Here is a 26798-nt window from a genome sequence, read left to right as displayed (position 1 = left end):
GGACTCTTCTCTGAAGAGATCTCTGATGATCTCTGTTGGAGGATAGGGTCAAGCAAAACCACAAAATACTTTGGTGTCTTAGTTGATTTTGTTCCCTCTTGTGGAGTGGGTAAAAAGAGGAAAACAGCAAGAAACTACAATAATCATCAGACCATTGAACTGCCTCCCAAAGTTATCAGTCTTTACTCATGCCGATTGCTGATCCAGAAAAATGCTTCACATTCAGCATGTGAGCTGATAGGAATTAAGTCACAACCTAAAGTCGTCATTTGGGCACTATGGGACTGAATGAAATAGGCAGCAGAATTCTATCTAATAAATGATGAAATATGATAAAAATTTATTAGGTGATCTAGTAGTGGAAGTGAGTGTCCCCTGCACTCAAGGTCATTAATTAAGCCCTCTACTGCAAAATAAGTTTTAAAATCCATCAGTGATGCAGCCTGTGAGAGAACTTGGAGCACCTTCCTTCCTTCATATTATTTTCAATCTCACTGCTGTTTTCCAGAAGTGATAATGCGACCTCTCAGACCCCAAGTAGCAGGTAATGTAAATCCATTTGTAACACTTCATTACTGAACATTTATGTAACAAAGAGCTATTTCTGATGACATAAAGCCATTACTTTAATAGATGAAGCCAGAAATGTGACCCACATTTGGCCAATTGGTAGAAGAGGTTTTAATTAAAAGAGTACCTCAACAATTTACACTTCTATAACATTATGGACAGTTGTTGCTTTATTAACTGTCAAAATTGATGCAGCAGAACCAAATATTTCACTATTCTTTTTCCTTGTCAAGACTTGGCACCTACCTTTACCCACAATGCAACCTGAACACCGACAGTCCAGTTGAAGATGAGGGGGTATTATGCTAGTAGCGGCTAATGTAGCCTTGAGCCGCTAGCCTCAGCAGAGAATAGGAGTTATCTACAGAGGTCTGGTTACCTCACTTCTTTCTAAGTGACATCACTAGAGGCAGTTTATCAGATTTCACGCACCTCCCTATACAACTTTTTTAAGTTCCCCTTTAATTTCAAGCACTGGTGGTCATGTCTTCAACATTCATACACCTGACATCCATGTGTCATCTAAATCTGATGTCACACTGGTATTAAAACCTTTGAACATCAGGCTAGACATTTGACTTAAAGGGTGAGTTCACCCAAATTATTAAAAGACATATATTTTCCTTCTTCCCACCACCAAGTGATATATATATCAGTGTAGATGCCCTAAGGGTCATAGTGATGTTCCCATGAAAATGCTGTTTCTGTCATTAAACCTGTGAAAATGACACACTAAAAGTACAAATTGTAATTCAGTTCACGTTTTAATGACTCCAGTTTATTGGATTGCATTAAATTGTACAGGTCTAAGTCAATATAGAATACTGAACCTTCTGTGTCTGCTGCATTGCATGTATTTTACTGTTGTGATAATTATAATATGCAGTTTGTAGTCAACAGTACAATCTCTTTACACTATATTTGAGAGACTGTCCTCACAAAAAAAAAGACAGCATTGCTCATTTGTTTAAATACTCCAAATGACCTTGTGCTTTTCTGACAAGCAACCTCAAGCAGTCATGAGAGTAATTGATGTACTAAGTACCAGATGTGGAACTAGTATGGCATTGTTTTACCATTGCAAACCATCTTAGGGAGTAGGTTATGATTGATAGCTGGGTCAACAAAATGTGTGACTTGTTAGATCATGGTTGACGTCCTGTCTCTTACCAGTAATCGATTGCTTTTAACCATGACGGTGATGTTTTCCTAACCTTTAACATGACCACCAACCTCCTCTAACATGAATTAAGCAGTTATTGTTGCCGAGACTTAACCAAACGTGAACCATAGAGGTGGCAGATGAGAAAACGTGACTGAGACAATGAGACACTGACAAAGGGACTACAATATTTTGTCATTTTGGTAGAAGGACCTGTAGTATCTGAGATCCTGCTGCACTGCAGCCTTGTGTGTGAGTGTACAGTGAGGTTGTCCTCCTGAGAAAAAAAAGAGTATTACTCCTTTCAGCAAATGTCTTAAAGTTAGTTTAAGTTCAAGTGAAAAAGCTGTCTAGGAGCTGTAGGTATAATCTTGTCTGCTGGGACCAAAGGAGGAACCAGTGTCATGAAGTTAAGTCCGCAGAGGGAGAACGTCAGGGTGGATGGGTGGGTCAACAAAACTATGAATTTTGACACAGTTCCTTAACCGTAACAAAGTTGTTATTATTAAAACCATGGCAATGAAGGTCCTTAAGCAAACTGCAAGTTGTTTTTGCTTCTTTAATCTTATTAAACCTTAACCATAGCATCTTATCTTGAAATGTTTTTGTTTGTTTTTTTAACTGTATGGTCATCCTGCTGAAATTGACGTTGAATCTGAAAATGTTTATATGTGTTATTCTGGAGTGGACCTTTCATTTATTTTCAGACTGTTTAAGCAATCTGTAATTGGGTTTCCAATCAAGCAATTCTTGTTTTGACATAAACAGAAAAAAGTGTGATAAAAATGTGCTCAGTATTAGAAATAAAGTGCGCATCAATTATTAAATTAAACACAATGAATAAAAAATACCATTGGCTTGAAATCATTCATTCTGCAGCAAAACAGTGTATGTAAGTATGCAAATGCTCTGAAATAGCATCAGTATAATATTATTTTCTACAATGTCTTTGTTTTCATTGAAGAAAAAAACTGATTTCTTAAACTTTATTTTTATTTATGCAACATTATGATATTACTTAAGCTCTAGGTGTGATTCTTTGTTTGTTGTATTTTCTTCATTTCTGATTTCAGAGTAACATCTAAGCTTCTTTTTGGATAAAATCAGATGCTGCCATTTAATCTCTCCTCTTTTCAGACTTCCTTGGCAGCAGCTCTTTATCAGTTGTTGACTGTCTCTCGGTCTCTCAGTTCCCAGATGATAAACTCTCATGGAAAAAAGTCACACACACACACACACACACACACACACAGGAGAACGACAGAGTTTTTGCATTAGTGGGTGCAGAAGTATTTTCCTGCTATAGTAATGTGCTACGGAAAAACAAAAAAATATTTCATTCTCTTTGGGGAAAAAAATGTGTTTTCCTTTAAGTTGATTAATGTGTTTTTCTCATTGACTCAGACCTTCCAGATCATTCATTATCTCAAGAATAGTGAATCTGTTTGTTCCTGTGTATGCTTCTGCAGAAATGTTTATCAGTGCATTATCCTTTGGTTTGCTGCAGAAGTGAACCACTGGTGAACTATCTATCCCAATTCAAGACCAAATTCTTACTGCTCAACACAGCTGATTCAAAAAATCAATGATCAATCAACATTTTAATATTGTTTTGTTTTATTGTATGCAATTTTTGGTTGTAGTAGCTGTAGTTCTGTCTCATTGCTCTGGTGTTTTATCATGTTCAATGTGGGATTTTTACCAGGAAATGTTGAAACTTCTGTGAGCTGATTGAGATATTTGTGTACCTCCTTCACTTGGTTTCTATTTTGCCGGCTTGTTCTTTCTCTTTCTCCCATCTTTGCTGCATTTCTAAATATGGCCTCTCAGCAACCTCCCATAATCCCATACGAACTTATTAATTACTGACACATTTGCATTACAAATTGCACATTTCTATTCCAACAGTTCATAAAACTGTTACTGTAAGTGCCACTCTTTCATTCAAACTAGCATGTTTTTGCAGAGTGAGGTTGTTGAAATACCTCTCGGTATAATTTGACATCCTGCTGCCTTGCAGCCTTGTATGTGAGTGTGCAGTGAGGCTGTCCTCCTGAGAAAAAACAGACTATTACTCATTTCAGCAAATGTCTAAAAGTTAGACATACATACAGCACACATGTGTATGTGTGCTGTGCAGAAGTGTGAAAAGAAACACACACAAGCTGGCAAAAGTTCTTCTAAACTCTTTTATTCTTTTATTGTTAACTGCAACAACTTACCCTCAACACACATACACATGGAGGGAGCACACAACACACACACATGCGCACACAGAGATATCAAGGACCTGTATTTAACCTTCCCTTCCTGTGGAAACCTTTCACACAAAACTTTGTGACCCGTGTTATTGCCATGTCAAGCTGTTTACACAAGATGTAATGCACTAGCTGTGTGAGTCAGCCAGTGCATCACATCAGTGGATGGTGTTCATCTTAATTAGACGAGGATGTGATATCCTCTAAACATCGTTTAATTCAGAATGATCCATAGAGGAGACTGCAAAATGATATAAATAATATTATTATCAATATATTATTATTATTAGTAGTAGTAGTAGTATAAATAAAAAACAATAGTAATATTAATAATAAATCAACATATATTTACTTTGTGAATGTGAAAAAGCAGCAATGTAACATGAAAATCTGTGCCTTGTGCATATGCGGTTTCAGTGGACCTCCCTCCTGTTTTAGTACATCCAGTAGACCCCTTTCACAGCAGACATTTTGTCTTGTCAAAGCAGGAAAAGCACAGGTGTGACTAGTAATGTGTGACTAGTAATTAGCTAGCTCCGTCCCATTAATTTTCCCAGTAAGCCATGTCACTGGGTGAGCATGCATAATACCAGAGCTAAATGGGATGCAGCCATCATTAATGTTTATGCTTTTCCTGCTTTGACAAGTCAAAATGTCTTCTGTCTACACATTTACAGTACAAATACCTGAATCAAAATGTGGATCTGTAGTGGTCATTAAGGTTAACTGTTTAAAACACACTTAGGCACATGATGTAAGTACCAGGGTAACTTTAGCAGTAGTCAAGACTGCTTTTGACTTTTCAAAGGGGAATAACACATTCTTCCTCTTACAAATGAAAAGTTGAATTCACAAGCAATAAAACACATTGTTCCTGAATTCAGTATATTCAGGGGTTTTGCTACTACAGTCATACTTGGTCTGGTATAGCTTAACCAAGAGTATGTGGTGGCTAATGTTAGCTAACGTTAGCTAACTTTAGACACTGCTGTGTAAGAGTGTTTTCGCACCTAACTCGTTCTATTTAAACAAAACCAGGAGCATCTCTCTTTCAGTTTGTTGGACTGATGTTAAAGCTGTTAATCGAGTTGTTGTGCAGACTAAACAGCTAGGCTGAGAAAATGAGGATTTCTCTTGAAAACTGACAATCACAGTACTTTATTAAAGTAACTTGTGATTTAGCATAAATTTAAAAGCTAAACTGCTATTAAATACATCTGCTGTTCTGGAGGCATTCCTATAATATGCGATTTGTATAAGCGATACATATATATATATTTATGCAAATTATTTGGTAACCATGGTAATACATATGCATGTCAGCATGTGATTGTGCTAGTACATGGACTTTGGCAGTTAATTGAGTCCATTAAAAAGTTTGTGACGTGTCGATTCCCACAGTAATAGACCCTTTTCACTGCAGACATTTTGACTTGAGAAGCACAGGTGGAATAATAACATTGATGGTATTTGTGTCTGTTTTTATGTAAAGTGTGTTCTCACAATATTGCTGTACAAGATGCCTCTTTCTCATCCTGTCTCTACCTGTTATTCAGGTCAATGTCATAACATTCTGTCAATTTGCAGTTGAATAATGCTCGTACTGCTCATAATAATATTTCCTCCTGAACTAGCTCTTTATGTTGACACCAGTCAACATAAATATACACATAAGAAGCATTAAAGTGCTGCATGACTTGCTGTCAGTAACCAAAATCTAATTTTCCCACGTCTCCTGATGATGAATTAGATGATGATCAATTAGTTATCAATCACTCCAGACCCAGACCTGTATTTGGGCTACTTTCACACTATACTTTAGCACATCACAGAAAAAACATTTCAGTGGTTTTAATGGTTTTATCACAGATGTAAAGCATAAAGAAATAAAAAGAAACATACCACACCAGGAGACATGTTTGTGGTTTCCTGCTTGTGGTCCCATTCCACTCGCTCTCTGATGATATGGTCTGTAAAGCAGCTGGCTCAAGAAAATCTTGGGAAGTGAAGGGAAATCCTCTATGCTATCACCCTGCAATTACCACATGTGACCACAATGACTGCTGTCCATGCAAAAGTTACAGTGCATAGTCTTGAAGACACACAAAAAATGTCAAACTTTTTGCTTAGACAACACTAATAATTTATTCATGAGTGCTGATGAAATCAAACTTTTAATTCCAGACTTCCTGAGGGCCCTCCTCATGCACAGCATGTGTCCTAGTTGGTTTTACTATCCCCTGCTCTCTGACATCCCATGTAAAATTGTTGCACATTTAAGGAAGATCCCTTTAACTCTGTCCATCAATCTGTGTTTTCCAGGTGTCAGTGGTACATCAAGGCCAAGATGACCTCAGAGGATAAAAGGAGGACCAGTTATCAGAATGGACACGGTAAATCCGTCAGCCTACTTCTGTCTTTTCTATTGTTTCGGATATTTATCTCACTGTGACCCTGATTTTGATCTTTAAAAAAAAAAAAACATGTTGCAAAAAGATTGATTAAAGAATAATTAATCTCCATATTTATGGTGATGATGGTGGGAGAAGTCAAATTTTAATCATATTCGATATCAGTTTGGCACATTTCATAATGTTAAGTGTTGACTTTATTACTTTTGCCAGAACGCCCAAACATTTGACAAGAAAGCACCAGGTTTTTTCAGAGGTCTTTGCCAATAAGCAAGGCATTCAGCAGAAGAGAGATCCTCTGTACAGTTGGCAGCTTGTCGGGTCTAGCCACATGCGATTCTCTTTGCATTCAACATGCGACCGTACTGCTGTATGGCTCATTTCCCATGTGTTCCTGTGTGTGTGCATGTTTGGATTTTGCATGGGAAAGAACCCATCACATTGCTAAAAAATCATAGCAAGAATAAAAGTACCCACTGTGGTATTTATACTGTGTGAAGCAGTAGTTTTGAAGAATTTGATGCCAGACAAATATACAGAAAAAAAAAAAAAACATCTCTCTGAAGTCTGAACCACCATGCTCCTTCCTCTCTCTGTCTCTCACTCCTCCTCCTCTCCTTCCTCTTCTTTCCTCCTCCTCTAGCATTCCTACTCACCTCCCCTCAGGTTTCATTTGATGTTCTACATGAGTTTTTTTTTTTTTTTTTATTAATCTGGTTACATAGCCGCATTCCTTAGCTGTCTGCTTCTGCACTCCTGTACTTATCTGTCTCTTCTGCTGTCATTTAATACCCAACTTTTTATTCCTAACATGAAAAGACACAAATTGAAATGAGAGCTGTAAGGTGAAAATAGGAAGATGTTTGAAAGTGAGCAGAAAGACAAAGACTGAGGAAAATTGCAAGAGGTTGGAAGGGAAAGGAGAGAGAAACAAGGGTGGGGGCAATCTGGTTTGACAGGTAGAGGGAGAGAGCAGAGGACAAAGAGAAGTGAAGCAGTTTTAAGAGGACAGTTGGATTGAGGCTAGAGGAACAGAGACAAATACTGTAGCAAAAGGTGAGAGAAGAAATATATATTAAATTGGAAAGTATGTCTGCTCAGTCTTAAAATATTGGTCTTCAAAACCCTCTATCTCCTGAGTCTTGTCTTAGTTCTCAGCATTGGTTATGGTGCTGAGCAGAAGCTTTGAGAGGAGGACAGAGTTTTGGGGGTTTTGCTGGTGTCGGTTCATGCATCAGAGACAACTGATTGTTGCTGTTGTGATACTGTATTGATCGCTAAAGGAGAAACACAGCTTCTGTCTAGCCCCTTCCCTCCCTCCCTCCCCCTCCTCCTCTCCCTCTACTGGGAGGTCAGGATGAGCGCCATGAACAGCAGCAGTCTGTTAAGGATTTACTGACTTGCTCAAGGACACTTCAGCAGGGTGGATACTTGCTTTAAGTAAGGGCTAAAGCCTTGCCCCGGTTTAAAGACTTGTTTTTCAGTAAAAGACTGAAGAGTGAGCTATCGGGCGTGTGTGTGTATGTGTGTGCTTTGGTGTCAGAGTGTGTAAGTGTGTTAACTCTCACTCTTTCTTAGAGAGGAGATATTGAACATCAGACAGAATAACTCATCTAATTGCCCCCCAGCTCATAATCAATAGTAGTGGGAAAATGTGTCTATAACCGTTTGTCTCAAGAGTGACCAAATCATTGTTTCATTTGTTTATGTAATGTCCCATGATGCACTGTTGATATAATATGAAAAAAACAGTTTTAATAGAAATACATTAAATGAGTATGTCTGTATTTGGTGTATTGTTTGGTGTGTTGTCTAAGACTTGGTGTGATTGTGTCTTCATATCCTTTTTTTTTTTTTTTGGAAGAAGCATTTTTGTGGGGCATGGAGGGCTTTTTTTGCCTTTAAACAGTCGAGCAGTGGTTCCCAACCTCTTTTTGTCTAACATCCCCTTTCAGACTAATCAGATGATCTCAAGTGCCCCCTCAACTCCTAGCATTATGCTCTAGATATGCTCATTTAAATATATTTCAAACTTGAATCCATTTAACACTATTATTTTTTCATGAAGTGGAAACTGTTACATTTTTTTGTATTTTAACTTCTCTGCTAGCTTTCTTGCTCTTTCAGTCACAACAGGAGGATGTTAAGGAGTTACAAGTTATTCATGTTGGTGGGAGTTGTGTCCTGAGCAGCTGCGCTTATTGTAGCTGGAAGTTTATTGGCTATTTTGTCAATAAATATACTAAAGATCAGCTTACATCTATTTGCTTTCCTATCTGTGTGGGGATTTTTCTCTTAATCACAAATAGGTTGATATTTGATTTTTCAATCAAATGCTAATGTCTTTTTTTTCCAGATCAGAGGAGGTATTCCACTGTTTAATTTAAAATCACAATTTATGTTAAAATGATGGTTAATTTTACCCTCCAGCCTCATCAAGATATTAAAAAAACTCACTCTCACACACACCAGCTCATTGTGTCTGTATCATTCTCTGTCTCCACAGTCCCTTTCCCTGGGATAAAGACCTATGTGGACCCTGACACATATGAAGACCCCACACAGGCTGTTCATGAGTTCACCAAGGAGATAGACCCATCCCGCATCCGCATCGAGAGGGTAATCGGAGCAGGTATCCACGCACACACACACACACAGGCCTGCACACACAGTTACACACTCATCCTCTTGTATCTCACTGATTTGTGCCTGTTCTATGGGCGAAAGAGGATCATTTCATGTTGGTTAGAGTAACAATAGCTTTAAATGGGCCATAGGAGATGATCTATTTTCACTCCGCACATATAATTGCCGTGAACGCCTTTTCCATCTCCCAGTGCCTCATTGTCATTTTCTCTCCTCACACTGTAGGAACATTAAAGCCTAGAGAACAAAAGAAAGTGTAAGAATACATCCACGTCAACGTTTTTTTTTTTTTTTTGTTAGAAGGTGAAAGAGAGAATTTTATGAAGTTGAACTAATCAGAGGCAATATTTCAGGAGTGTAGATGTAAACTGCAACACTGCCCCCAGGTGGCTCACTATGGTGCCTACTGAAGGTGTTGAGTGTGCTGATAGACTCATTACTGTGTGTGTGTGTGTGTGTGTGCATGTGTGTGTCCAGGAGAGTTCGGCGAGGTGTGCAGCGGTCGCCTCAGAACACCAGGAAAGAAAGAGATCGCTGTGGCAATAAAGACACTGAAAGGAGGCTATGTGGAACGTCAGAGGCGGGATTTCCTGCGTGAGGCGTCAATCATGGGCCAGTTTGACCACCCCAACATCATCAGGCTGGAGGGCGTGGTCACAAAAAGTAAGACGGATTGTGTGATCTAATTAATTGTAATTATGGAGATGCCAACATGATGAGATGAACAGTACAAACAGCCAAAAAGTTACTTACTTATGGGTCTGACTCTACTTTTAAATTTGGATTCACAGTATATAGAGCTCTACGACGCTGCTTATACCAGCCATAAAAATCCAGTCACGTAGTAAGAATAGATAAACAGATACAGACATGTCATTTGGTTCTAAACATGAGGGATGAATCCATCATTACCTCACATTTTCATGTAGTTACTGCCAAATCTGAGTGTGAATTTGTTTGACGCTTTTTTAACAACAAGGGGTTGGCTGCTATACAGTCCTGTCATATGTGTGTTGATTTTCGCCATGTAGGATTCCAGTAACTCATGATGTGAGATATACTGTGAGAATGTGTCATATAAACGTTTTCAAGATGTTTTTTTCTCTATCAAATCACTCCCATCAGTTTTGTCATTTGGCAGCGACCCAAATGCTGCATTTCACATTAAGCATTTTGCTTAAAAGCTAAATAAATGCAACAAGAGCATTTGAAGATGCTGTCTCTTTACCCATCAGACAGTCTGATGGATACATTTATGCTTTTGGTTGTTTGAACAGTAAATTGCTGTAAAATACTTCTATGGGTATTCAATAACTACTCACTATGCACTTTCTTGGCATACACAAGGTTACTGAACTGACTTTCTTCTGTTCATACACACAGCGTTCTTTTCTTTTGGACATGTTTACCTGCGTGTGTGTGTGTGTCGGTGAATTGCTTGCATCCGTGGTATCTTTGTACAATATGTAGAATATCCTTCATATTATCCTCTACATGACTGTATGAGTGTGTGTGCATGTTTGTGTTTCTATTTAATGCATGCAAGGTTGTGTTCTAATGCTCCATTTTTGTGCAGGAATCTGCTTTATCCATCCAAGGTATGTGTGTGTGTGTGTGAGTATGTGTGTGAGTGTGTGTGAGTGTGGACTTGTTAAGGAGCTCTGTTTTACGGGGCTCACCCGGCGCAACATATGGTTGTTTTTACAAGGGGTGCATAAACTGAGACATCGCTGTGAATATAAATGTGTCCCCTGAAGACGTTCAACCCCTCGCTGCATCTTGATAGAGGACACTCCTCAGCTCTGACCCTGCTGACAAGACTCATACTGATACTGCCATTATTGCATGAAAGCTGCTGGTTGCAGATATTCTGCACCAATAAATTTACTTACACTTACATAGTCCACCATAAAAAGCTGTTGAAACTATCATAGACTCTATTGAGTTAAAGTACTACTCGCAGACAAAACTAAGATGATGTGTCTTATAAGACACTTGATGGTAACAGAATGAAAACATTTTGAGTCTCTGTGGTGAAAAAGTACTTTTCATCACATCAGAGGTCACCAACACTGACTGGCTGGTAGCTGTGCTGAATAGACATTCAAAGGTCTGTTATTTCTGAATAACACCTCTCTCAAAGCTAATACCACTACCACTATCTGACCCCTTTGTGGAGTTCTTCATATTTTCTTTGGTCTTGCAATCAGTTTTATATTATATGAAATATCCTCATAAATCCTTGAACTCTTAATTAACTTAACTCTTAACTTTTATTATTTTGCTTGAGTGGTTGTTCAGAGGAAATATATTTCACCATTTATATTATGTGTGTATATATTGTATAAAAGAATAGAATCATGACATATTTAGTAAAAAGGAGTAAATGTAAAATAAGAAGAAATAATCAGGTTTACCAGCTTTTTGTCATGGGAGTTTATAAAGAAGGACTTTATCAAAGCAGACCGTATCAAAAGACTGCATATTTGTCAGTGCATACACATAAAATGTGCACAAAATCACGCAATCAGAAGCCATTTGTCCTTGGCAATAGGGCTTTGTATACAGAGAGACATTAATTCAGAGTATCTTTCTTTTTCTGTCTGTTTGTCTTTCACTCACCCCTTCCATCTTTCAGTCCCTCCATCTGCTGTTGTTCTTCAGAGACTAATTATGGAGAGTATTGTGCTGTGACTGACTGCTATACCTGCACTGAAATAACAGGTGACACAATAGACTTTGGTAAACAGGTGTGTTTGTTTTTGTTCATGGACTGTACTGCATATTGTTTCCAGACCACGCTAATTGGCTCTGGAAAGCCAAGCTTGATCAAATAATTTATCATCTATCCCCTGCTGGATTTGTGTGAGGAAAGAGAGTATTTGCAAATTTAAGGATATAATGCTAAAAGTTTTTTGTCCAAAGTAAGTAAGGCTCTACTCATCTATCCATCCGTATATTTAAAATGCTAAAAATACTCAGGTCTTCTTGAAATGCACATAAACACAGCCAATATTTCTCCAAATGTTGGTGCACTGATTTTAAGCTGCTGTGTCACTTTCTGAATGCCACAGTACGCTTGTTCATTAGTTTTGTTCCTTAACTGCAAGAGATTTCATTATCGCTCAGAATGTGAAAATGCCCATTCCTACCATTTATTAAGTGCTTTTCATTAAAAAACATTACACACAACATGCAGCCATCATTTGTGAAGGTGCATAACATGAAGCTTTTTCACCTGCAGCTGTTTAGCATTAGTTGTGAACTGCAGAGGAGGACCAGTAAAGGATGTGTCATTGGCAATCCAGTAGAACACTGAAATTTTTGGTGTCCAAATGAACATGGCTTGCACCATCTGTTTTTTCATGTTTTGGACAGTCCCAGATGACTCCAATTGGAAAAACTAAAAAAGTGATTTGTTTTCGAATATGGGCCAAATGGTCTTATTGCTGCCTCTTTTGGATGGAGAGGCAAAGAGGCTACACCAGAAACATACTTGGAAAAGCCACACAAAAGTGAAATTTCTCTTTCACAAGAGAAACTAAGGACTAAGTGGTTGATTTCAAAAACTTCTCCATCTCTGAAAGAGCAGCTTCCCTAAACTTTTCACTGGTAAACATGCAGGACTGTCTGCCACTCAGTGAATGAGACAGTCTCAACTGCGGCTACACATCACTTTGCTTTCCACAGTGCATTTTAAGTCACAAAAATGAAAATCTTCTTTTACATTCACAACATATAGCACACAAAATTAAAATGAGTTGTGTCTTTGTGTTATATATTAATTTATAGTTTTATTTGTTCACTCATGCTGTAATACGACAGAAGCCTCTCTGGGGTCAGTCAGCTTCACCTGCTATATCCTGTCTCACTAATTAGATGTTGTGGTCCCTTAATCAATCACTAACAGTGTGATTTTTATTGGCTGTCTATCTGTTACATCAATTATCAAAAATTACATTTGTGATGCAGAGAAGCAGTGGTGACAGATGCCATTTAAGTAAAGTATGTTGTGACGTGACACGAGCTGTAAACTTTCTCCTTGTGTCTGATTGGCCTTTAATTTCTTTAAAGAAGGCAGTGATGTCGAACAAGTTCACTATTGTTGCACCATCTGTAAAAACACCCTCCATCCTATAAAGTCATTCAGATGAACTGAAGGAACCTGGTTATTTCAAACTGGATGTGTTATGTTTTTGTTGAAGTTTTCTCCATCTTCCATCGTGTTAGTTTTCGCATCCCTATGTGAGAAAAAAAAAATGTCTTAAATAGGAGGTGCTATATGATGGTGTTGCTTCACCACAGTAAGACATTTATTTCTCTTTCTAGCAGCTCAGAATGGTTTACAGCTCACCAGCACACAGGTCTGGACAACTGGCTCCCAGCTGTAAACCAGTCAATCTGTAACACGATAGGGATCCTCGGTGGGGAAACAATAACATTTGGAGAGAGAAAATGTGCTTGCACCTGTTTTCTAACTAATGCTTTATGTCACGCATGGACGGAATAGTGAGGAGGTACGGTTTGGCAGGTTGAGATGGAAAAGTTTCATGAATTGAGTGACTTTATGCATCAATCAACTGCTGATGGGTTGTGCGTTTTTTCCCAAACCTCTCTCCTTTTCTCTTTCTCAGTCTGGCAGTGGCACACACACACAAAAACACACATACACTCTGGGAGGATGGTAGTGTTATTGCTTTTTTCCCCTCCTGGAGCTGTTTAAGCCCAGACTTTTTTTTACAGTGCGATTTTGTCAGCCAGTGTTTACCAGAGCCTATAATGTGTCCCCTACATGACTCCAGATATTATTTTGTGTTTTTTTAAAGGAGAATTCTGAAGTTCTCAGCTAATAGTTTTATGACCTAATCACACTAACCTTTGATATTCAGTCTGTTTGCCTCGGCAAATTTCAGTGCTTACATAGTAAATGATAACATGCAAAGACACTTGAGATTTTGGCCTTTTGCATATAAATTGTCAAAAATGTGTGTGCTATCGTTTTGGTTCAAAAATTCAAATTAATTCGGCATAATGTGCCCCTAAGATGATGGATATAATTGCAAAAAAAGTACTTTATTTTTTTATTTTTTTGTCCATCATCCTTGTTCTTTGGGGTTACTCTGAAAAGCTGACGAGCTGGGTTTTGTTTCTGAGTTTGTTTCTGCTTGGTAACAAATATTCAAACGATCTCCCAAATGATTAGACATTGATTCAAAAAGAATAAAACTGACTTCCTAGACGCTGGTTGTGGCATACTGGGTGCACTGTTAGTCTTATTCCAGTTCTATCACATCTCTTCTGTCTTGTCTTTTACCCTCCAGTGCAGACTGTCCTTCAGTGTAATATCATGAAAACAATATCTAAAGAAATAAAGGATGTGTGTTGTGTTTGTGTGTTTGCAGGCAGACCTGTGATGATTGTGGTGGAATACATGGAAAATGGATCACTGGATTCATTTCTAAGGGTGAGTGTTGCAGTGACCAGACAACTCAAGTGAGATCGTGTCTGTTTCTGGCCTCTGGTGGTATTTTATGTGGGAAACAAACAAAGAAAGAAAAGCTTAATATATGAAGGCTTTTGCCTTAGTCTGTAAAAACAAGACTGCCCTTGCGTGCCTTTGTTAATCAGATCATTTTAAAGCCTTGCAGGCACTTCAACTTCATCTCTGTTTTGGCTCCAAAGAAGCTGAAATGGTGACCATATTTACTGCAGTCCTGTCAATAAACTGCCAGCTTAGATCTGGAAAAAACAAATTTCTTTCCTGTCTAAAAACCACTGAAGTATTTCACTATAATATCTATTGCTCAATACATACCATTATGTTTTTGTCAGTGTCATCCCTTTGTTGTATTGTTTTTGCTATCCATCTTTATAGACCTTTTTCTCTCCCATTGTGTGTGCTGTCTCTGTTTTTCTTTCAATGACTCCTTCTCTGTCATTTAATTTTTCTCCATATCCTGCTCTCCCTGTCAGCAACATGATGGCCACTTCACTGTCATCCAGTTGGTTGGCATGCTGCGTGGCATCGCCTCGGGCATGAAGTATCTGTCAGACATGGGCTACGTTCACAGAGATCTGGCAGCTCGAAACATCCTAGTCAACAGCAACCTGGTGTGCAAAGTGTCAGATTTCGGCCTGTCCCGAGTCCTGGAGGATGACCCGGAGGCTGCTTACACCACAACGGTACGCCTGACCCCTTAAAACTCAAACCTCTAAGGTTTTAACAAAGCTGAATGAATCCTGTTCTATTTCATAACAGGAAACACATCCTTACCTCCTCAGTGCAGGCACCAGTCTGGGGTTAGATTGAATTTTCCATTTGCTTTTTGAGGCAGATATATGTGTTGCAGACTTAGTCCTGAACTTGTATGGGAAGCCATCAACCTATTTTTTTTTAGTTTTAGTTACTCTGCACTGCACTGCTTTTCCATCCGAACAATGATAAGCAGTTCTGGAAAATGGACATAGCATCTTGAATATGGAACCTTCAAGGTGGAAGGACAAACTTGAGACTGACTGTCTCAATTTTTTCTTTTTGCCTTCTCTCATCCAGTGAAAGATGAAGCTGCTATAGATAGCAAAACTTCAAAAACTCTTATCCTGAAAAGACGCTGTTCTGTAAATCTGTCTGAGCTCACAGTGACCTCCATTTCCTGGTCTGTATTGAGGTTATTGTGTGGAGGAATTGCTGTGTTTATGATTCCAAGTTTAGCTTTCTGCTCCACAAGAGTCCGGTTGAAATCCAGTGGAGAGGAGAGGAGACGTAAGGCGAAGTTAGGTTGGGTGCAAATAAGGCGATAAAGATGGAAATGTTGGTTGGTTTAAGGATGCAGAATTGCAAAGTGTGTGTGTGTGTGTGTGTGTGTGTGTGCCTTTATTTATATTTTGTGTGTGTGAACAGGGTGGTAAGATCCCCATCCGATGGACGGCACCTGAGGCCATCTCATACAGGAAGTTCTCCTCGGCCAGTGATGCGTGGAGCTATGGCATTGTTATGTGGGAAGTGATGTCATATGGAGAGCGGCCATATTGGGAGATGTCCAATCAGGATGTGAGTATTGTATTCATGTTGTAAGGAAAAATACAGTACATATAAAATTACAATCTGAAACTGCACGTTAGAACCATGAAATTAATCTTTTTGATGTCTGTATGATTACCTCATTATCTCCCTCTTCAATCACAAAGCTCTGAGGACTTGTTGACTTAATCCGTAAATCATCTGCTACCAAGTTTGTAAATCTTGCATGTGCTGCAATCTGTTATATATTCAAGACACTTTTAGTCATATTAAACAAAGTAGACACATGGTGGCTATTTCAGAAAATGGTATGTTATAGAGTTACAGTATCATAGGTCCCTGACAAGTAAATTAAATACAATTTCAATATAAATTATTCTAATTTCTTCCAGAAAGAATCCAACCAGATATTTTTAACAGGCCACTAACCAAGGTAAATGTACCTGCATTAACTGATTTTTAGCCACTTGGGGGCAGCAGAAGACAAAGTGTAAACACATTACTGACATATTGCACATTAAAAGTTGATATTGCAAACAGTTGCTTATTTAAACAGATACAGAGCAACATTATTATTTGTTTGGTGTCGAGTCTTATTCTAACTGTTTTTCTCACCACCAACTCATGAGGGAAATACCTCACTCTATATATCTCACTCTAACTGGTAAATACTCACCTCTGATCATTAGAAAGTCACTTAACAGCTGCCTGCTGTGGCTGGAAACAAGGCTGATTAGGGTGGTGAGAGCGACAGTAAAGCTGTGGGCTGGAAAATGAAAACAATAAGCTATAAGACTCTGAGGTTTGTCACTATGAGCTGCTTTTCACATAAAATTATGTTTTACTTTATATCTCCCTACGTTATGGTCAGAATGTTTCAAATGCCTCTCTACACTGTCAGGGATGCAATTCTGGTGGAGAATTATAAATCTCATTTTATTTTTATTTATTTTTTAGTCAATTAAGATAATTAATCTATCAGAATCAGCCTTAAATAATCCATCATGTGTAATATGTGTAAAACCTTTCTTCATGAAATAAATCCCCCAAATTACCATGGCTGCAGTGCATCCAATTTTCCTACTTTATGCATGGGCTACCTGTAATTACAATAATTATATAGCTAATTGAGGGCAGCACTGGATGGACTTAATTTAGATCCATGGTGCAGTCTTAAACAAGTGGATTATCCTGCATGAGCTCTTTAGTCATATTTTATTGTCATTTTTCAGATGTTTAGAGAAGCAATTCCTGGCTTGGAGGGTTGACAAAGCTGCATTAAACATATAAATATTGCTAATGTTTAAACTAATAAAGCAAAGTAATTAGAGAATGAGTTTATTTTCATTTCTGAATGAGCTGTTACTTTAAGTGAAATGCTCAAAAGTACTGTATCTCACTAATTGTTCTTAGGGGATGCTTATACAAACATTCCCCTAACAAGCCTGATCCTCTTACCTGAACACGACAACACGCATCAGTATTGACTTCTGCATTTATATTCCATTAGATCTGTTAAAATCTTTAACCTCCTCCCATCAAAAACCGACCTCAGAGAGAGGGAGAGAGAGGGGAGGAAACAGAAATCCTGGTGAGATTCACCAAAAGGATGAAAATGATGAGTGAGAGGGAGAGGAAAAGAGCAGCAAAGGTCAGAGGTTCAGTGGACTTTGATCCACTAGAGGGGGAGTTTAAAGCTGTGGATTCAGTGTGGCTGAGCAACCTGCTGATCCCTGGGCTGTGGTCAGGGATTGGAATGGCCATGGAGGAAGCAGATCCATCCCTCTCTCTGCTGAGTGTGAAAGCTCCACGGTAATCCCTTCAACCCCTTACACACACACGCACACACAGACTCACATGCACCCATACACATACACATTCACTAAGGTCCCAGGGTTTGGGGAGGATTTGTGTTGTTTGGGAATTGCTTAGAAGTGCTTTCCAAGGCAAAAGGCCAGCCAAGCTGCAGTCTGCTGCAGCCTCAACCAGCCTAAAACCACCTTATCCTGGTCAGCCACTTATCACAGCTCCCTACAAAGATACATGGTTCTCTGCTTTTCCACAGACCCATAGATATGATAAAGAGATCTATTGTATGGGGGCTAATACTTACCATCAGCTCAGGTTTGTATGTTTGGGAATTCACTGATGCATACTGATCAAGTTCAAACTGATTTGCAATACACGCCAAACATCCAAGGAGGATGTTATGGGAAATAATACAAACTTACAAAAAGCCTTAAATAAGATGATGCTTCCTATTATTTCCTTTATTGATTTGTTCTCTTCATCAGTTATTTCTCTGTTTCACATTGTAGCATTAAGTTGGTAATCCATCTCTTTGCTGCAGACTGGTTAGAAAGGCATTTTATGTATCCTCGGTATTCCCAAGGTGACACTGTCATTCTATTGTTTTAACACTATTCTACAAGTTGAGTCTGCATATAACTGTAAATCTCCCCTGCTTAGCAGATATATGTGAAGTGTAAAGCAATACACAATAAATTATAGTATGAAGTATACAATTAATTGCTGTAATTTGGTTTAATTTTTCAAAACTGAGTGTTCAAGTTCACCATTTACAGTATTCTGATGCTTGGTGCTACAACTTACCATTCACTTTATGTGAAACATTCATAGAAAACATCATAACACTGAGAATTTTTCCAGCATTTCAAAAGTAGGACAACCTCACAGCCCTAGAGAGTTTTGTGAGTGCAGCCTGATACTCAGACTTTACATGCAAATCCATATAATGCCAAATAATGCTATGTTATTCGGTGGGTTTATTGTGTTTGTCTGCTCTGCACATCTCGTCTTGGTCTGCTGCAGTCTGCAAGATCATAGGGAAACAGCAGTGTAAATCAAGTCAAGTCAGTTTTATTTATACAGCACCAAATCACAACAGAAGCACTTTGCGACAGCGGCAAGGAAAAACTCCTCTTTAACAGGAAGGAACCTTGAGCAGAACCGGGCTCTAGGTGGGCAGCTATCGGCCCTGACCGGTCGGCTTGAGAGAGAGGGGGGAGAGGGAGAGGGGAGAGAGAGACACAGAGAAGCACAGCAACAACAATAATAACAATAACAACAATAATAATAATGGAAATATGACTAATAATAATAGCAGTAACAGTGGGGGTCAAGCTGGACAAAGCGAACAGCAGATGATCCGCAGCCAAAAGTCTCCTGTGAGACACAAAAGCACAAAACTCCAGGGAAGATGTCAAGATAGTAACATGCATTAATGGTACATGAATGTGTGCAGATGGAGAGGGGGAGGAGGAGAGAGGACCTCAGTGCATCATGGGAAGTCCCCCGGTAGTCTAGGCCTATAGCAGCGTAACTAGGGGCTGGTCCAAGGCAAACCTGGGCTGGCCCTATCTGTAAGTTTTATCAAGAAGGAAAGTTTTAAGCCTACTCTTAAACGGACCGAATCTAGATGGTTCCACAGGAGAGGAGCTGATAGCTGAAGGTTCTGCCTCCCTTTCTACTTTTAGAAACTCTAGGAACCACAAGCAAGCCTACATTCTGGGAGCGCAGTGTTCTTGTGGGATAATAGGGTACTATGAGCTCTTTAAGATATGATGGTACCTGATGATTAAGGGCTTTGTAGGTGAGGAGGATTTTACAGGGAGCTAGTGCAGAGAAGCTAAAATGGGAGAAATATTGAATTTTTTCCTAGTTTTTGTCAGTACATGTGCAGCTGCATTCTGGACCAGCTGGAGAGTCTTTAGAGACTGGTTGGGGCAGCCTGATAATAAAGACATGCAATAATCCAGCCTAGAAGTAACAAATGTGTGAACTAGTTTTTCTGTATCTTTTTGAGACAGGATGTGCCTGATTTTTGCCATATTACATAAGTGAAAAGAGGCAGTCTTTGAAATTTGTTTTATGTGGGAGTTAAAGGATATATCCTGATCAAAGATAACTCCCAGATTCCTCACGGTGGTGCTGGAGGCCAGGGCAATGCCATCTAGAGTAGCTATATCATTAGATAATGTGTTTCTAAGGTGTTTAGGGCCAAGCAAAATAACTTCAGTTTTGCAGGTCATCCAGGTCTATATGTCCTTAAGGCATGCTTGAAGTTTAGTTAACTGATCTGGCTTCATTGATAAATATAATTGCGTATCATCTGCATAGCAATGAACATGTATGGAGTGCTTCCTAATAGTATTACCTAAAGCAAGCATATATAAAGTGAATAGTACTGGTCCAAGCACAGAACCTTGTGGAACTCTGTGTCTAACTTTTGTGTGCATGCAGGATTCATCGTCAACATGTACAAACTGAAATCGATCTGATAAATAGGATTTAAACCAGCTTAATGCAGTTCCTTTAATGCCTATTAAATGTTCCAGTCTCTGTAATAGCATGTGATGGTCAATTGCGTCAAATGCAGCACTAAGATCTAACAAGACAAGTACAGAGAGAAGTCCTTTGTCCGATGCAATTTCACCAGTTCTGTCTCTGTGCTATGGTGCACTCTAAATCCTGGCTGAAAGTCCTCAAATAAACTATTGTTATGTAGAAAGTCACACAATTTTTTGGCAACTTCTTTCTCAAAGATCTTAGAGAGAAAAGGAAGTTAATATATGGGTCTAATTGGCTAAATAGCCTGAATCAAGAGCAGGCTTTTTAAGAAGAGGTTTAATTACAGCTACTTTAAACCTGCAATGTGGAACTTTTACATATAAATGAATGTCTGTTACATTCAAGCCCTTGCCAAATGAGTTCACACAGTGTTGATTAAGCCTATCACTGACAGATAAATCTCTCTGTATTTCACAGTGTATAGAGTTTTTAAATCAGACACAACATTCCCACGCTGGCTGGCCGTTAATCATGTGGCTCTTTTAGACTTTCCAAATGTTATCGGACCAAACTGATCAAATTCTGATCAGTCATTTCGCAGGGGTTGTGTGATGCTCAAAACATTTTATCCACCGTTTTACAGCTGCAACACTAGGTTACAGCCAGTGGTGTATGGGCATACTTGGGCAAATCCTGGTGGGCCATCAAAAAATACGTTTTGGGCTGGTGGACCATCAAAACATATCCATTTTTACTGGCCCTCTCTGTCTGCCTATCATTCAGTGTGTGCATGAGAGCGTGCTGCATGCCTGTGTCAGGCAATCAACAGCTAAGCCGGTGTCTCAAGGAATGTGATTATTAATATGAGTGGGGGGAGTTGGATTCATTTAGGCTGACATATTCTTCATGAAACAGCCAGGTTTCAGTAAGATAAAAATAAATCAATATGATAATCTGATATTAGATTGTTATTAATACAGCTTTAGATGACAGAGATCCAATGTTTAAGAGTCCACATTTAATTCTCATATTTTGTTTTACTACTGCAGTGGTGGTGTTATTTTTTATTAGGTTTTTTATGTATAACTCCTCCTCTGTTTACTGTTGATTTAATTAATTTAAGTGGTCGGGGTACAGACACAGTTTCTATGGGGTTTTGGGTGGGTAGCTGCTCTAATGGAAGCTAAAGCTGCTGCTGAAAGGGTTTTGAATCATGAGTAAATGTGTTATGATACACAATACAGATCTCTAACCAGCTTTATAGGCAAATAGATCAGTTTCCAAAAGAATTAAATTCTTACACAGCAGCTGTCCTTTATCACGTTCATTGCATTGTCTCACCAGGTGATTCTGTCCATTGAGGAAGGCTACCGGCTACCTGCGCCAATGGGCTGCCCCGTCGCCCTGCATCAACTGATGCTGCACTGCTGGCAGAAGGAGAGGAGTCATCGGCCCAAATTCACCGATGTTGTCTCCTTCTTGGATAAACTGATCCGCAATCCTAGCAGCCTGCTGCCACTGGTGGAGGACATTCAGAGGTACAGTACTCAAGAGTTGCTTATATGATTTAATGCATGAAATGTAGATGCACTGTGAGCTGAAATTACCATTTGTCAAGCATCTCAGGATATGTCAAAGTTAAACTGAGAGTACTCTTAACTCACAGTAGGACTTGAGAGTTATTTTAGTTACATTAAAGAATAAAACATAATGAGACTTCCCTAGGTTAAGAAAGATGATAAAGACTTTTACTCCTACGCTTGAAAGCAGGACCAAATATGTATCAGTTTGAGAACTTTAGACCAGTTAAGCCAGTTTTCCAACTCTGAGATGCTTTGAAAATATTCGCAGAATCTGGCATTAACTGGGTTTCTGATTGCATCAGTTTACCAGAGTCTCCGGGGGAGGAAATAGACTACCCAATGTTCATCTCCATTGGCGACTGGCTGGACTCCATCAAGATGAGTCAGTACAAGAGCAACTTCATGGCAGCAGGCTACAACACATTGGATTCTGTGGCGAGGATGAGTATTGAGTGAGTAGAGGAGCCAAAATATAACCATTGTGAAATGGCATGAAACCAGACAGGACTTATCTTTTTAGCAGGAGTGGTGATTTAAAAATATACTCAACCAATTGTACTGTGAAGTACTCTTCAGCCTGTGACTGTCCTGCGTGGCTCTGGAGGGAGCTCTCTAAAGTCTAAAAAAATAACCCTGATGATGTGATCAGTTTCACCTTGAAACTATACTTCCATACCACTCCGTTTCCACACCAGATGTGGGTGTTTAACAAGTAGGGAGGGTCTGAAGATGAAATAAAATGAAAAACACTGCCAAGTTGAATTGTAGGGAGTGTAGGATCGAGTTTTTTGGAGTTTGACCCATCTTGGCCTCTGCTGCTTCAATTGTGACTATTCTTTTTTTGAATCTGTCCCTCACAAGCCACAGAATTGCTGATTACTACAATCATTAAAGGGGACATATTATGCTTTTTTTGGTTTTCTGTTATTTATATACTGTTTTGATGTCGGATATCTGTGTCAAAGTTCCAAAACCTGAGGTTAACACATGTAGAAATGCTTCCTGCAAGTCAAAAGACCCAGGCTACAACCTGCCTCGAAGGCTTCGTTTGTGACATTTTTTTCTAGTTTTTCTACTGGGACCTGACGTCAGCTTGTCCTCATATTTTAGATCGTAGTTGGGCTTCAACATGTCGAGATGTGTTTGAGAAGTTGACATTTTGAGTAAAGAATGAGGAAAAGTAGTGAAATGAAAGTAATGGAAGCTAACCAATCGGAACAGAGTGGGCTCATCAGGAGGAGGGGCTTAAAGAGACAGGAGCTAAAATGGCCTGTTTGAGACAGAGGCTGAACTGAGGGGTGGCATAAAGGGCCAGTATAAGATAAATAAGGAGTTTTTTTAGCTGTAAATCATGCAAAGATATTCCAGTAGAGCCCCAGCTTAAAACCATAGACCTGGAAATGTGCATGATATGTCCTCTTTAATAATTACTTGGATTATTTGATTCTATTTCAAGTGTACACATGACTTCATCAGGTCCTTGAACGTCCTTACCTACAAACTAGGTGTTTTCTAATGCACACCTGCTAGGTAGATGTGTATATAAAATTAAAAACATCTTATCCTTTTTTTTTGCCATTGTCCATTTATAACCTGATGTGCCAGATGGTTTGTTACACAGAACCATCTGAGAAGTCGTCCTTGGAAACTGTTTGGAAAGGGCAAGCACTTTCAACAAATACTTGGCAGGTGATTGGATGAACCATCTGTCGATCACCGTCTATCACCATCTTAACTTGTGAGGCAGCTGGATTGGGAGATCACGCAAGAATCCTCATAGGTCCAAACCACCGATGGTTCAGATACAAGTGCATAGCTTGAAGCCTGACAAGATGGATTCTCACGTGATCTTGTGATATAGTGATCTTGCGAAACCAGCTGCCTCCCAAGGTAAGTCCATTTACCCTCCTGTGGTTGATTGGTTCATACAGCCTGTGGCTTTAATATAAGGACGTGTTGTTTCACATTGTGATGAAGGCCTGTGACTGAAAAGTTGTGTCTAATTAACTCGTGACAGTGTGTGAAAAGGTCAAATTCCCAACCTTTTCTTTCACATGTTCTTACATAATGAGGGAAGTACTTCAATGATCTAATTTTGATCGTCCTCACTCAGCTGTTTTAATGAGTGACTCATTATGTGACTCTGTGGTCTCTGAGGAGAGCTGGGGAATGAATGTAGTCAGTGAGTTATAGTAGTTATAGTGTGCCTTGTGTGTGTGTGTTTGTGTTTCCCCTCTTGGCCTAGAGATGTGAGGCGTATTGGGGTGGAGCTGATCGGCCACCAGAGGCGGATCATCAGCAGCGTACAGACCCTTCGTCTTCAGCTAATGCACGAACAGGAGAAGGGTTTCCATGTATGAGGACACCCTTTAACACAACCTGGGATGGACAGATTGATGGACAAGACGGAAGTGAAGTCTAGACCATAATACAGACAGTCTACAGCCTGTGCCTGAGTCTTAACCCGTCATACAGCCAGTAAAGTCTGTTTAAGGAGGTCATCGGACAGACTCTCACAGCAGACTGCCCCCTGGTCTCCCTCACATCAAGTAGTAACAGACTTTTTTCTACTATACACCCCTTACCCAGTATACCTGGTTCTGCCAGACTATTACAAGACAGCCTGATAGACTTTAAAGACTGGCCCAGGCCCTCACTTAGGGGAATGTAATGCCTTGTTGCAGCAGCAGTACTTTGTGTGTGGAGCAAAAATATCTAGAGATGTAGATTTGCAAACGTAATTTACTGAATCTTTTGATTCTTTTCTTTGTTCTTTTCTCGCTCTGAGTTATGTGCTCATGTAGCTGCTATTGGGTGTGCAATCGAAAAGTTTTGTCCTTTGAAAAGATATCCTCACTATTTTTTATTTTGGAGTTTGATAATTTATTACAAAGGTATTATTTGCATTGCTTTAGTTACCCTCTCTCCAGAGAATCTGGTACACTAATACTTGAAGAAAGAAGTGTGAAGCAAGTTATGGAGATTTCTTGAATGTTTAAGTGTATAGACAATTAATCAATAATTATTATCATAACCTAATATCTATATATGTGCAGTCCTGTTTGTGAAAGCCCTAGTAAATTTGGATCTTATTTAAAATGTTTTATTTATTTAAGATTTTTATCCAAATCAGCAATACAGTATTATGCAGTCACCTCAGTATCTCAGAGAGAGACGAAGAATTGTGCAATGATTGACTTATAAACATGAGGCTCACACACCATCCACCTGTTTTTTACTGTCACATGCTAAGCTTGTACAACTGGATCCGTTGCCTTCAGATGAATAACCATACAAGTCTATTCTGACAGTTTTTAACAGCTAGTGTGGACTCACAGTTGTATAATAAGCTCGAGTTATTTGGATTGTGAATGTTATACGTTGCCTGACAGTACACAACCTCCACTGTCTTAACATATGAATGTTCACAGAACTTAGATATAGATAGGAGATGTTTGAAATTGTCTAAAAATGTAACATGGACTTATATGGTTCTTCAGATATAGTTGAAATCCTTTTGTATGCATTCACTGTTTCTTTGGCTGTACACACACTAATACAGGCAGTGGTTTGACCTTCTGGGACGTCTCAGCTCATCCAAGATGTCAGAGCAGGACAGCATCTGAGACGGATTTGAGTTATTCTAGCCCAGTCTGTTCTTACAGTGTGATCATGTAAAGGTTGTGGCACAATATTTGTGGCAGTATGGGAATGAAGTGTACATAAATGTAGTCTGAAATGAAAACTGTTGGATCTGCAGTAGTTGATGTCATGTTGCCAGACATTTGCCATTGAAATCAATGTTTTTTCTCCATTCTCTAAGTCAACGGTGAATAGGCAGTGCTGCAGGATATAACTAGTTAGTCGAGGCAGCAGAAGTAGCTAAAACCCGGTCGATGCAAACCGGTGAGAAAGGCAGTAGTCTTGTGTGTTTAGGACAGAGCCCTCTGGCAGAGAACTTAAAGGGCGGCAGAAAGAAAGTGAACATAAACAGCAGCATCACAACTCATCATGTGTCACTCTAACATCAACAGTAACACACACACGCAGACATACATACACACAGAATGCCTTACAGTCCGTTAATCAGGCAATACGGAAACACATTAGAGTAGTTCATACGTTTCATTGGAATCAAGGGACCTATCCATTAGATTAAGTTGTAATCCATATTCAAGAGAACGACCGCCCACTACAGCTATGTTTTTATTACAAACAGGCTCGGTGATAAATGTTGAAGGCAAACTGGATCTAGAGAACTGTGACTTTCGGTCACAGTGTAGTTATGCATCCAGGCCTTCGGGAGTAGAAAAGGTGCACGCACAAAATCCAAGCACACACACATACACGCATATATTTGCACACACCCGCTCACGGTCACCATCCCTCTACAGGATATGGAGAATATCAGATGCTGTTTGTTTAGCATGTTCTACTGCTGAGCAATGTTAGAACGTTCTTTTGTACAAAGTACAAGTATACTTATAATTCTTATTCTTATTAATTTTATTTTTCTATAATTTCCAAAGAGATGTTGTAGATCTTGCACACTGTAAGAGGCAGTTACAGCGAATATTTATTTGCAAATAAAGATGAACAGTTCTGGTGGTTGACTGCTCATTTCATATGGTTTCGATTTTTAACTTAGGAACAGTGAAGTGAATCAAAGCAGAGATGATTCAAATGAAGACTATCTTACATCTTTTAGGCTATGAAATGTTGTTTTGAGTACTAAAATTATAGGGGAACATCACCAAAGTTGATCAGAGCCTTCTTTCATCGTAGAAAGTCAATGTTTTTCTGTTCTCTAAAATATAATAATAATAATATAAGCTT

General features: G+C 39.1%; 1 protein-coding gene across 1 annotated transcript in view; it reads left to right on the top strand.

The window, feature by feature from the left end:
- LOC121907099 (ephrin type-A receptor 6-like) overlaps positions 1-26664 on the top strand; it is a 191604-nt gene extending 164940 nt beyond the window's left edge. Inside the window, exons 9-17 of the mRNA XM_042426471.1 lie at positions 6313-6383; positions 8908-9033; positions 9525-9710; positions 14450-14511; positions 15021-15230; positions 15949-16098; positions 21724-21917; positions 22265-22414; positions 24208-26664. Of these exons, the coding sequence (XP_042282405.1) occupies positions 6313-6383; positions 8908-9033; positions 9525-9710; positions 14450-14511; positions 15021-15230; positions 15949-16098; positions 21724-21917; positions 22265-22414; positions 24208-24322 (1264 nt within the window). The 3' untranslated portion in view covers positions 24323-26664. The remainder of the gene's footprint in view (positions 1-6312; positions 6384-8907; positions 9034-9524; positions 9711-14449; positions 14512-15020; positions 15231-15948; positions 16099-21723; positions 21918-22264; positions 22415-24207) is intronic.
- The last annotated feature ends 134 nt before the right edge of the window (positions 26665-26798 follow it).

This window comes from Thunnus maccoyii, chromosome 11 (assembly GCF_910596095.1).
Source record: "Thunnus maccoyii chromosome 11, fThuMac1.1, whole genome shotgun sequence".
Classification (NCBI taxonomy): domain Eukaryota; kingdom Metazoa; phylum Chordata; class Actinopteri; order Scombriformes; family Scombridae; genus Thunnus; species Thunnus maccoyii.
The sequence above is the reverse complement of the archived record's forward strand: the minus strand, read 5'-3'. Positions and strand labels throughout refer to the sequence as shown.